The sequence below is a fragment of the Petaurus breviceps genome, unplaced genomic scaffold (assembly GCF_028583685.1).
Source record: "Petaurus breviceps papuanus isolate PSGF00001 unplaced genomic scaffold, PetGlider_PUasm1.0 126, whole genome shotgun sequence".
Classification (NCBI taxonomy): Eukaryota; Metazoa; Chordata; class Mammalia; order Diprotodontia; family Petauridae; genus Petaurus; species Petaurus breviceps.
Genome location: NW_027185655.1, coordinates 77666690 through 77680540, shown reverse-complemented (window position 1 = coordinate 77680540; position 13851 = coordinate 77666690). Strand labels below are relative to the sequence as shown.

General features: G+C 38.6%; 1 protein-coding gene across 1 annotated transcript in view; it reads right to left on the bottom strand.

Moving 5' to 3' along the window:
- ETFDH (electron transfer flavoprotein dehydrogenase) overlaps positions 1-13851 on the bottom strand; it is a 36352-nt gene that overhangs the window by 7826 nt on the left and 14675 nt on the right. The window contains exons 7-9 of the mRNA XM_069097319.1: positions 8732-8878; positions 7539-7679; positions 6739-6882 (exon numbers count right to left, since the gene is read on the bottom strand). Coding sequence (XP_068953420.1) covers positions 6739-6882; positions 7539-7679; positions 8732-8878 — 432 coding nt within the window. The remainder of the gene's footprint in view (positions 1-6738; positions 6883-7538; positions 7680-8731; positions 8879-13851) is intronic.

Genomic DNA, 13851 nt, shown 5'->3' with positions numbered 1-13851 from the left:
TATCTATCTATCTATCTATCTATCTATCTATCTATCTATCTATCTATATCTGTCTATCTATCTATAGCTATCTGTCTGTCTGTCTGTCTAAACAAGTAAACGCAATTTCAGCCTGTGTAGTTTGGAAACTGAAAAATAATTTTCTTTTAGTAAATACATTATAATTAATACAGTGAAAAGATTAAAAGGAGAAAAAGAATCAGTCATATGAATAGCTACTAAATAAAGAGAGTCCTCAGAGAGAGGTTAAACTTTTTACTTTATGTTTTATTTCTTGAGGTCTAGGATTTCTTTTTTTTTTCTTTTTGGAGGGCAATTGGGGTTAAGTGACTTGCCCAAGGTCACACGGCTAGTTTTTGTGTTAAGTGTCTGAGGCCGGATTGTAACTCAGGTCCTCCTGACTCCAGGGCCGGTGCTCTATTCACTGCGCCACCTAGCTACACCTGAGGTCGAGGATTTCTTAGTAAGAATAAGGAAACAGAGCTTTTCTTCAGGTTAGACCCAAAGAGGAATAGTTAAAATAAAAGGCAAAATTCACATGCAACATAAGATCTAGATTATATCACTGGACAATTAAGTAATTATACTCATTTATAAGCACTCCAAGGACACAATTAATAACATAATTTTGACTGATATAAAACTGAAGAACTAGCTAAATAAGTGAATTTTCTTAGTACTATAATTTATTTTATTTTTTTAAAAGACTGATTTATATAGTTTTAAGATTTGGAAGCACCTTTTCTCCTACTACACTACAGGGAAGGTAGAGAGTACAAATATTATTCCTATTTTACAAATGAGAAAAATGAGAAGCTCAGAGCATTGGCTTTTAAAAAAATTTTTGCTTTTTTGGAGGGGGAAGGCAGGGCAGTTGGGGTTAAGTGACTTGCCTAAGGTCACACAGCTAGTAAGTGTTAAATGTCTGAGGCCAAATTTGAACTCAGGTCCTCCTGACTCCAGGACTGGTGCTCTATTCACTGAGCCACCTAGCTACCCTAAGAGCATTGGCTTTTCAAAAGGTGCCACAGCAAATATGGGTCAGGACCAGGATTCAAACCCAGGTCATTGTGCCTAATAAGGTACGGGTGCGAAGCCCCTGGGATACAAAACCAGAGCTTCAAGGGGCTGAATGTGACCTTCACTGTGTCTCATTCCTCTTCAGCCCTACAAGGAAAACTTTCCCCAATATTCCCCTCCTATTCTTCAACAATCAGGAAATGAACATTCACGAAGTGCCTACTATGTGCCAGGAACTGGGATAAAGACAAAAGTAAAACAAAAGCCTCTCTCCTGCAGGATTTTATATTCTATTACAGGGAAAACAATCTACATATGTAAGGAAACAGAAAACACATACAGAGCAATTTTGTGGAGGAAGCTAGGAAGCCCTCTTGTAGAAGGGGGATTTTAAGAGGCACAAGTCAGATAGTCAGTCAGTTGGTCAGAGGTGAGGAAGGAGGATATTCTATGCCAAAATAGGAGATGGAATGTCATGTGTGAGACACAGCAAGGATGCCAGTATGATGGGAGTGAACAAAGGAGAATCTGGAGACTGATTATGAATGGCTTTAAATACTGAAGAGAAGAATCTACATTTGATTCTGAAGGGAATAGGGATCCCCCTGCAGTTTTTTTTTTTAAATTTTAAATGCTTTATTTACTTTTGATTTACATCATTCGTTTCTGCCAGATTTTGAGTTACAAATTTTCTCCCTGTATTTCCCCTACCCACTGATCCAAAATAGCATTCCCACAGGATACCCCCTCCTCCAATCTGTTCTCTCCATATTTTCTACCATACCCCTTTCGACTTTTCCAGTGGGTCTCTATGCCTCAGTGCCTGTATATCTTATTTCCCAATTACATGTAAAATAGTATTAATAATAGTATACACACACATATATTTGAAAATTTGATTTTAAAACTTTGAATTCCAGATTCATTCCCTTCCTTCCTTGTCACCCGCCCTCACTGGGAAGATAAGCAGTTCAGTATAGGTTGTACATGTGTGGCTAATGCAAAACAATAACATAGTAGATATATTGTAAAATACTGACTATATTTCCCTCCCTCCTATCCCACCTTCCACTTGTTCTATTCTTTACTTTGATCCTGTCCCTTTCCAAAAGTGGGTGCTTCCAACTTCCCTCCCCCCCAGCCTGCCCTCCCTTCCATCATCCCCCCTCTCATCCCTTTCCCCCTACTCTCCTGGAGGGTGAAATATGCTATTTATTGTGTATGTCTTTCCCTCCCTGAGCCAAATTCAATGGGAATAAGGTTGACCCATTCCCTTTTACCTTCCTATTCTTCTCCTCCGTTGTAACCATTTTTCCTTGCCTCTTCTATTATATGAAATAGTTTACCCCATTCTGTCTCTCCCCATCTCCTCTCTTATATTCCTCTCTCACCTCTTAATTTCACCTTTTAAGTATCATCCCTTCCTGTTAAATTGGTCCTGTACCCTCTATCTGTCTACCTGTAAACATATATACACACATTCACATATGTATTCATATGCCCATATATCCTCATATATAGGCATATATATGTATATATATATTTCTATTCCCTTCAACTACTGAGAAAAGTTTCATAAGTTACAATTATTGTTTTTCCATATAGGAATGTTAATAGTTCAACTTTGATAAGTTCCTTATGATTTCTTTTCCCTGTTCACCTTCTCATGCTTCTCTTGCTTTATGTATCTGAATGTCAAATATTCTATTCAACTGGTTTTTTTTCAGCAAGAATGCTTGAAAGTCCTCTATTCCACTGAATGACCATATTTTCCCCTGAAACATGATACTCAGTTTTGCTGGGTAGGGGACTCTTGGTTTTAATCCCAGATCCTTTGACCTCCGGAATATCATATTCCAAGCCCTTTGATCCCTCAGTGTAGAAGCTGCCAGATCCTGGGTTATCCTGATTGTGTTTCCACAATATTCAAATTGTTTCTTCCTGGCTGCTTGTAACATTCTCTCCTTGATCTGGGAATTCCGGAACCTGGCTACAATATTCCTAGGAGTTTTCTTTTTGGGATCTTTTTCAGCAGGTGATCGGTGGATTCTTTCAAGCTCTATTTTGCCCTCTGGTACTAAAACAACAGGGCAGTTTTCTTTGAGAACTTCCTGGAGGATGATTTCTGGGTTCTTTCTTTGATCATGGCTTTCAGGTAGTCCAATAATTTTTAAATTATCTCTCCTGGATCTATTTTCCAGGTCAGTGGTTTTTCCCATGAGATATTTCACATTGCCTTCTATTCTTTCATTTGTTTGGATCTGTTTAACAGCATCTTGATTTCTCATAAAGTCATTAGCTTCCATTTGCTCCAATCTAATTCTGAAGCAATGATTCTCCTCAGTGAGCTTTTGAGATTCTTTTTCCATCTGGCAAATTTGGCTTCTTAAGGCATTCTTCTCCTTATTGCCTTTTTGAGCCTCTTTTGCCATTTGAGTTAGTCTATTTTTTAAGATGTTATTTTCCTCAGTCAGGCTGTTGACTCTCATTTCATAATTTTCTTGCATTGTTCTCATTTCTCTTCCCAATTTTTCCTCCACTTCTCTTATCTGCTTCTTAAGGTCCTCTATGGCCTGTGACCAGCTCGTATTTTCCTTTGAAGCTTTTGGTGCAGGAGTTCTGACTTCACTGTTTTCCTCCTGTTCCATGCTTTGCTCCTTTTTGTCCCCAAAATAGGAGTGTAATGTTGGAATCTTCTGTCTGCTTTGTTTCCTTTGCCTGGTCATGTCACCCCTCAGTAACTTGACCCCTGGGCTTTTTGCCACAGTAGGACTCTGCCACCAGACAAGGGAGCTTTCATCCCAAATGCTGGGGTTTCCTCAGCTGCCAGAGGTATTAGATGGGTGCCCTCTCTGAGATCTCCACATGCTCTGGCAAGCTGGACACACACCCAGGACCTCTACCCTAGACTGCAATCCAGATCCAAGCAGGTTAAAGCAAGAGCGATTACCCCTCAGACTGGTGCTTGGTCCCCCTACACTCTGCAGGCCAGGAGCTGAAGCTGCCATGTGGCGCTGGCTGGCTATGCCAGTGTCTCAGTGGCTTCTTGCCTCAGGGGGCAAAAGGCACTCACTCCCACTCACTGGGTCCCAAAGTCCAGACTGCACTGACTTCTCACTTTGTCCTTCGCATCTATGTGTTGATAATTCTGGAAATGGCCACAGCTGCTGCTGATCTGGAGTCCCGGTGGCTGGTCAGGCCCGCCCTGGGGCTAAAGCCTCGGCCTGGGGCTGGGCTTGGCTCCCAGAGTGCTGTACTGGATTCCTGCTGGCCTGCCAGGCTATCCTCAGTGGGAGGTTAGCTTCTCTATGTCATTTTGTGGGTTCTGCAGCTCCAAAGTTTGTTTAGAGTCCCCTTTTTATATGGATTGGGGAAGGTGGAAGCCGGAGCCGTGGGGAGATCGTGCTTCTACTCTGCCAACTTTCGCCCCCTGCAGCTTTTTAAGCAAGGGAATAACTTAGACCTATGCTGTAGGAACATTACTTATTTTGGCATCTATGTGGTGGAAATATCAGAGAAGGGAAAAGACTTGAGGTCTGGAAACCAATTAGGGGAATAATGCAGCAGACCAAGTTAGGGATGATGATGATGAAGACCTGAACTAGATGGTGGTTGCATGAGATTAAAGGGAAGGAAGGTGAGAGATGCTATGGAGGAGAACTGATAGGACTTGGCAACTGAATGTATATATGGGACAAGGAAGAGTGACAATGGCTCTAAGATTGTGAACCTGAGTGATTAAAAGAATAGAAGTGTGGGCGGCCAGGTAGCACAGCGAGTAAGAGCACCGGCTCCAGTATTGGAATGACCTGGAGATAGAATCCTGGGCTCAGACACGTAGCACCCACCCAGAAACACCTGGCCGTGTAACCTTAAGCAAGTTACTTAACCCCGATTGCTTAGGGGTGGCCAGGTGGCTCAGCGAGTAAGAGCACTGGCTCCAGTGTCGGGATGACCTGGATCAAATCTGGGCTCAGATACTCAGCACCACACCCAGAAATAACTGGCTGTGTAACCTTGAGCAAGTTACTTAACCCCGATTGCTTAAAAAAAAAAAAAAGAATAGAAGTGTCCTGGATAAAAACAAGAAAGTCTGCAGGAGTGGTGGGTTGGGGGAAGGGAGAGAAGTTAATGAGTTCTGTTTTGCACATGTTGAGTTTAAGATGCCTATGGGATATCTAGCTGGAAAAACCAAACATAGGCAGTTGGTGATCTGTGTGTATGTTTTGTGGGGTAGGGGTGGGGGAAGGGAAGAAGCTTCAAAGTCAAGAATTCTTGCACTCGTTCTTCTTATTAGCAAAATGGGGCAAGATGGGGAGTGAGAGTGGAAGTGGAACAATTTGAGGCCTTGATTCCTAGGGGAGCAGGAGTTCTTCAAGAGAGGGAACCACTATTCCAGGGACGGTAATAACACTGATAGCTACTTCTATAGTTAGTAATGATGGCAACTCCAAGGGCTGAATCATTGTTATAAGAACAGTAACATGGAACATACAAAATCAGGGGCTTATAAATACAGATCATGTACTAGGAATCTCTTTTCAACGCTGCATAGTAGAATGCCGTATAAAACAGGTACTTCTTGTATCTTAAGAGAGTTTAGTTACTAAGGCAACAAAAATGTCATTACAAGGTGCTCTCAAGGCAAGGGACCCACAAAGAAAGTATTGTTTTTTTTGTTTGTTTGTTTGTTTGGAAGGAGGAGGCAAGAGAATCTGGGTTAAGTAACTTGACCAAGGTCACATAGCTAGCAAGTGTCAAGTGTCTGAGGTCACATCTGAACTCAGATCCTCCTGACTCCAGGGCTGATGCTCCATTCACTGCACCACCTACCCGCCCTGAAAGTAGTGTTTTAAGGCTCTAGGGAAAATGAGGCAATAAAAGGGAAATACTGGTTATTTGTGACCTTTATGGACATGAAATGATATGTCTTTTACCTCACAGTAATATTAGAATACTTTCAAAGACAGATTTATAGCTAAATATTATTGGTTAATAGATATAAATTGATATTTAGAATTTAGTATTGTAAATTATAGATTTTTAAAAGATTATTATGAAAAATTTTAAATTTTATTTCATTTCAAAATTCAATCATTTAAATATAGTTTATGGATTCTACCTATTTACAAAAGGATACAAGGTAGGTTACAGACTTAAACGAGCTGTAAAATTGGACAGTTTAAAAACAGAACTAAGACTATCTAAAAGGAGCAAAAGGAATAAATGTTACCATACTTCGCTGATGTCAGTTTGCTCAACGCTAAAGTAATAGAATTTTCACTGATAGTCTGTCAAGATAGAAACCTTTTACTTCAACTAAATTCAAGAAATAATTTACTGCATTAGGGCTTTTCATAAAGGAGAATAGGTGACAGTAGATCAACTATAGTTATGCAAAAATAAAAACAAAAGGTTGTAAAAATAGCTTTAAAAAAATTAGCCTTTTTGGGGAGGCTGACAGTATTTGATTAATATTTTAAGGATGCTAACAACTGTTACATCCTTTACAATGACTACCAAGTAAAATAATATATTCTCAAACAATATGTGGTTTGTAGAAATTCTATATTTTTTTCCATTTTGCAATTCTTTTCATTTAAATTTTTATGCTAGTTTCAATGTTAAATTTATGACAACAGAGATATACAGTATACACCAGAGAGAAAAAAAAATCAAGGAAAATAACTTCGTGATAAGAAAAGGAAAGAATATTACCTGAAGGCCACCTTCATTGAGAGCTCTGGCTCCATAGGCAATTCTTTTCCCGCCCTCCAGGGTTGGCTGAATGCTAGGATGGTGTTTCCACCTCTGGAACTCTCTAAAAGGGCTTAGGTATGGATTCTGATAATCTAAACCAACCTTTAAAAGAAAGTATTTTTATATTTTAAGTCAGGTTGACCTATTAACTAGCTACTTAAATTCTACATGATGTCAAGTTAACTTAAATTTACTAATATCACCTTGTGAAAACATTTAACCCTTTAATAACAGGTTACCTCAATTTAAGAGAATAAATAGCATGTGAAATCTGTGTGGGAAATACAGAAGTAGATTTTTAAAAAATCAACAAACATTAAGAAATAAGAGCAATTTAACAGTATTCTGGAAAGATGTCATACCATGGTAGATTTAGTTCTGGAACAGACCTTTGATAACTGCTCATTTTATTGATAAGGAAATTGAGACCAGAGAGGATAACTGATTAGCCTAAGATTACACAACAAATAAGTAGCTGATCTAGGATTTGTCAAGCATACAATCCACTTCTACTTTGTTTCCATTCCTGCAGATAATCTAATAGAGAATATTCTAGGCTTAATACCCAGCCATAATTACATACGAGAATGTACTTAACACATTTTTGTAAATAAAGAACATTTTTTCCTTCCCTAAGAGTGACGCTGATGGAAATAAAATGTGAACTATTAGTTTTTAAAGGCTTTTATGTCCTCTCATTTCTTTAACAAAAAAGATCCTTTGAATAAAACAAGTATTGGGGGAAATAAATAACTTACCACAAAACCAAGAGCTACCATTGGCTCACTCTCATTTAAATGGTAGAGGAAAGACCCTCCATAAGTATGTCTGTCCAAGGGCCAACCCACTGTGTGTTCTACTTTTCCTGGTTTCCAATTCTTTTTGTCAATAATCCATAACTGCAAATAAGGTACATATATATTTGATGTTTTTCTTTGTTTCTTAGCAGTGAAAATTTCTTGAAAAAAGCAGTAATAATGAGACAGATACATGAAAGAGACCCTTCTCCTAGTAAAGGAACATATATAACAATTAAAATTTAATAAAAAGAAACAGTTTTCTTTCAGGTGCCAAATTAATTCCTAACTATATCTATATAAGAAAGATAATACCATATTAGGTCAGTTCAAAGGTTCTTTGAATGGTTCATTTTCCTTTAAGGTTTTAAGTTTTACTTTTTGAGGTCAATTTCCTTCTTTCATTAAAATTTGCTTAAGGAAGTTTCTAATAAATTCTATAAAAAGCATAGGAATTTGTGAGCTTTTAAAACAATGGAAATTCCCAGTATAATGCCAGAATTTTAAAAGTACATGGTCCATGGCCTAGTAAATGCATAGACAGTACTTTAGCAATCTTTAATATCATCTGGAAAAAAATAGGAAATGAAAATATCCTAATGTTCTGTATTTTCTTTCACACTGTGGAGTCAAGGGTATGAATGGATGTGACAAGTGGGGTTATTTCAAATGAAATCGAATAAATTAAAATAAAAATACATATTTTGTAAAGTCCAATAAATTGAGGATTTAAAGGAGAAGATAAATTAAACAATGTCATGCAGTACAGACTACCTAAAATATAAGCCTTAGTTTAAGTCTTATTACTAACAGAGACACAGATTGAAAATCTGTTACAAAATCATTAAAAAGTTTTAAATAACCAGTACAGTTCAAGTCTTAGTTATTTAATTCACATAACATTTGATAAATACTAAATATCAATATAATAAAATGGCCTGGACCATCTCTGCTATAATGAGATCTGAATTGTAAATAAAGTAGATTACAAAATATTTCAAAGGCTTTTTACTACCTTTACAATAAAATAGTTCAACTTAATTAAAAAACAATCTGTATGTCTATTTGCCATGAAAAATAGTTGTGCAATAATATCAACTGACTTAAACTTTACTTTCCAACAATTAAAATTTCTAAAATGACAAAATTATTACCTCCTTTAACCCAATACCATAGGTTTGGGGTTGACAATTGGCCCTCAAGTCAAACTTCTTATACAGCTGCTTGGCAAGATGTCCGTGACAACCTTCACTAAAAATGGTGACTTTGGCATGTAGCTCTAGTCCTCTTTCAAATGTATCCTGTAAAAGCATAGCATGTTATAATCAGAACTGCCTCCAACTGATCTGCTACAATGCAGAATTGTTCTCTGGATGTACAAGGTTAGGGCTATATACCTACCCTCAAAGGATCTCATTTCATTGGTCTGGTATTCCATTAATACAGAATAAGACTTCTCCATATTCTAGAAAGCTGTTTTATGAATTGCTGTGACCAAAAAAATCCATCATCTGGTATTCACTGCCCTGATGATGAGCCTTTCTAAATTTAGCTCTGCTGCTTGTCAGCTGATAGTCCATATAGCTCTTATCTGAATATGGCTTTTCTGGCTTGCTAGGACTTTTACTGACAGGACCTTTGAGAACTCAAGCTAAAACTCAGTGCCAGGAAGCATCAGAGTAGGGCCACAGAAAAAAATGTCTAATTAGGGCTATTCAAAATTTCAGATTATGAAGCTCAAATGACCAAGATTCTACTTATACTACACTCTGTTTTGATTAAAAGATGAAAAAAGAAAAAAAAATATTATCAACAAATAACGGTATGAGGAAGATAGCACATGTACCCCAGAACAAGACAATAATGTAAACCTCACTTCATAGGACTAGCTTTGTACAACACACAGCTAAGAGGTGTCCAACTAGTTTTGTTGAGAAGTTTCTCAAGTGGGGCCAGCAGACAGCTGGTTTTCTGGAAGGGAGATGTGCTCTAGTTTTGGGGAAGGACAAGAGATGTGGAAATAGTAGAATTCACTGCTGAAGGGAAAAAGTCCTGAAACAGCACCTCCTTGACTTACCAAGACCCACTTTCCTCTGCAATATGACCAATGCTTTCCCCTACCATTTCTATACCCAACATTATCCCCCACTTAGGGGATTTCTACATTGAGGAGCCAGAGTCATGTGAAATCATAAGAGAGGGGGAACAGAAAGAGAACCTGGACTTGTCACTTGGCCTAAAATGCTTGTAGGTCTAATAAACCTATTTCATTTACAAGCCTTCATCTAGAGAGGTCAAAAATGAGTGGAAAGAGGGTTAGCCTCAGTAGGGTTCAACTTCTGACTGAGGCAAAGACTTGCTATATGACTTTGGGCATGTCATTTAACCCTGAGAGGTTTAGTTTCCTTAATAATAAAATGAAGATAATAATACACCTACTACCAATAATCTCAACTGGTTTGTTGTGAACAAAATGTGTTGTAAACCTTAAAATTCCATGTAAACATGAGTTTTAAATATTATGATTAGGGATCAGAGCTTTAGGAAAAGTACAAAACCTTGGCATAGCTACCTCTGTTGTAAATCTATCAACTGGCTGTTGGCCTTTAAAGATAAATAGATCAATAAACTGGGCAGAAGGTGATACTTCTCTTTTGAACCTAATGATTTACTTATCTGATGGCTGTTTTCTTCATTATTGGTTCCTGGCAGTTTTTGCTGAGTCTAGCAAAGTGACAGACTGCACTTGTATTTACCCTTTTTTACCAAGGTTAATAATGGGGAGGATGTTTTAAAAAGATATATACGTGCACATATCTTCTTAAAAAGGAAAAAAAGTTCAATTTAATTTAAAAATTTGCATTTTATAAGCATCTTCATGGGAGAGATATATATGGGTTGTTGTTGTTAGTCATGTCTGGCTTTTTGTGACCCCAATTGGGATTTTCTTGGCAAAGATATTAGAGTGGTTTGCCATTTCCTCTTCCATTTTTATAGATGAAGAACCTGAGGCAAAGTGACTTGCCCAGGGTCATACAGCCAAGTATCTGATACCAAATTTGAAATCAGGTCTTCTGACTCCTGGCCAAGTGCTCTATCCACTGAACCATCTAGCTGATTCCATATATATGGGTAGAGTTCATCAATTTAGAGGGGAAAATAATCAGTCAAAAGCATATGAGATGAAACATCTGAAAGAATGAATTCGAAATGTTCTTTGAAAAGAATATCTGAATGAAGTGAATTTTTAAAAATAGCACTAAAGAGATATTTAGAAAATATGCAGACCCAGTCATAGTCCCAAATTCTGTCCAAGCCCTAAGCTTGTAGATGAAACAATGACATCTGTTGGACTACTAGGGAAAGACAGGCCTATATATGGAACTGAAATGGGCATACCAAAATGGCAACTAATTACTGTCACACCTAGCTGCTAGCTCCCAAACACTATGACTTTAGGCTACGAGCTGAGAAAGATTTAGAGGTCCTGACAAGAAATGTGGCAGATATCTGGGCTTAATTACCATACCATATCCCTCAGGAGTAACTCCCAGGAACATGAGATCAGAGGCTTTCATGCTATGCTTTAATGGAGAAAACACTAGCCAAGGAGTCAGGAGATTGTGTGACCTTGGGCAAGCAATTTAACCTTGTTGGGCCTTAATTTCCTAATCTGTAAAATGAGGAAGCTAAACTAGATGATGTTTAAAGTTACTTCCAGCTCTGAAATTCTATGAATCTAGGAAATATTTAAAATTATGATTTTAAGCACCTTTTAAATATTTCAAGAAACAATGATTTTATTGGTAAGTATAATCCCACTGCCAAGGCAAATAACAAGTTCCTCCAAGACTTGGAACAAGAGACTACTGCCAAAAAATTAACCTTCTTAAGGCTAACCTGGCGATATTCTCAGTTCTTAGCTAGGGTGGTTCTTGGAGAATAGACATAACTATCTGATATCAGGCTATAAAAGAAGCCTTTCATTGCTTGTTCTTTGTGGCACAGCCTTCAAGAACCCAGGATCATCCACCTCCATTCACACCATGATGAGGAACAGTAGGACAAAAGTAGGACTTCTGTGTAATACAATTTTTGAAAAATGTAAACTATGTTACATGACCACACTAGTAGATAGTAGGATTGCCTAACAGCAGTGAAAGCCCAATTAAGGTTGTGTAACATAAATGTAGGGGACCCAGTCAGAATGGTTGTATGACTTCCTCTATGTGAGTGATACGAGGCTAAGACTCGGCATGGTACAACTGGTGAATGCTAAGGAGTTTGGCCTCAAGAAAAGAGGGCAGTATAGTTATACTAGCTCAACAAGAGGTCAAGATGGGGAAAAGGGGAGAGAGTGGCTAGTGCATGGGATGGCCTAGGAAAGAATTAAGGGGTAGAAGGATTACAGGTTGTGTTGTACACAAAGAACAAGGTTTGGAATAGAAGGTAGAGGGAGAGGTGAAAAGCCAGTATATTATGGTCACATAAAGGGATTTCAGGATTCTTTTTTTTTTTTAAAGCAATTGGGGTTAAGTAACTTGCTCAAGGTTACACGGCCAGTTATTTTTGTGTGGGTGCCGAGTATTTGAGGCCAGAACCGATCCCAGGTCTCTCGATGCTGGGGCTGGTGCTCTTACTCCCTGCACCACCTGGCCGCCCCTAAGCAATTGGGGTTAAGTAACTTGCTCAAGGTTACATGGCCAGGTATTTTGTGTGGGTGTTAAGTATCTGAGGCCGGAACCGAATCCAGGTCTCCTGACTCCGGGGCCGGTGCTCTTACTCACTGCGCCACCTGGCTGCCCTGGGATTTCAGAATTCTTGAACATGGAAGTGTTCACACTTGTGGGTAACTGCAAGATCAAATTTACAACCACCTTTGTGTGTGGTTGAGGTGGGTGGAAGAGTGGGTCATGCAAAGTCAGTAAGTTGAGAAACTAAATTGTTAGGGTTTTTTTTTTTTTTGTTAGGATGAGGGAGAGACAACATGTATGCTGAAGTCTTCTAGTATAAGGGCAGGAGTTAGGGAAGAAAGAAAATTTGTGAGCCATATACTGAACTTATTGAGCAAAGAAGGGGAGTGACTGAGAGGTCTGTAGACAATAGCTACCAGGATTCTAACTGGGTAGTAGATATGAATAGCATGAACTTCAAAGGAGAAGAGAATACTGAGTGATGAAGGTAAGATAATAATCTGAAAGTGGCAATAGAGAACAAGAAACCAACCAAAGAGCTGAAAGCAAGGCCAAAAATTCAGCCCGTCCTGGAAAGTGTATCTAGGGAGGCTGTGGTATCAGGGGGTAATCGGGTCTCAATAATGGCTAGATGGAATGAATGGTAGAAGAAAAGATTTAGAGTGAAGGGAAGTTTGTTGCCTGTAGAACAGGCATTCCAGAGGGCACAGTGGAAAGGGTGGATTGGTAGTTTGGGATGGGAAGGTATAGGGGGACAGAAATAAGAAACCAGATGGAAGGGGATGGTGAATGAGGTTTGATGATGACGTACATGGTTTCACAATCACTGAGATGTGTAGGTTATAATCAGTTATAAAAATGTTCAATATTGAGTGGAGGGGGCCATTTCTTTACCCAAAGGAAGTTGAAGATCAGGGTTGGAGACCAGTGTAGCACAAGATGGAAGACAAATAACAGATGGTCAAATGAGGCCCCATTTCCCTACTTCTCCTCCCTCCAAAGGCTAGAGATTAGGCAGGAAATGACTCTGTAGGAGATGGAAGCCCTGCTCTCCTTTGACAAACACAGCAGGAAATGGAAGGCCTGAAATCAAAGGAGTCTTTGCAATGGAAGTTCTTCACAATGGGGTTGGGAGATCAGGCTGGAAGTAGCAGGTAGAAGATGTTTTGTGTTACCACAGATGCAAGTCGTCCTAGGCAGGCCCCTTGCCGCCTTCTGTTGGGAAGGCTGCCAGAAACCTTTGCTTGGCAGAATTTGTCCTCATTCCTCGGATGTTGTGTTTCTTATTTTACAATGTGTTTTAACATAAACCAACTCAGGGTCTTCTGGATGTAAAGAAAGCATAATTCTTAGATAAGTAGTAGGTATAATTTGAAATCAAAAGAACAGTTTTTGGTGACCACAGCATAGAAAGAATGTCTGTCCCTACTCTGGGCTTTTCAGTTCCATATCTGAGTATAGAGAAAGTAATCACTGCCAGTAATGCAACATACATATATGGATAGCATAAACTATATATGTATATACATATATATATACATGTATATGAAATGTATATATATACATGTATATGAAATGTA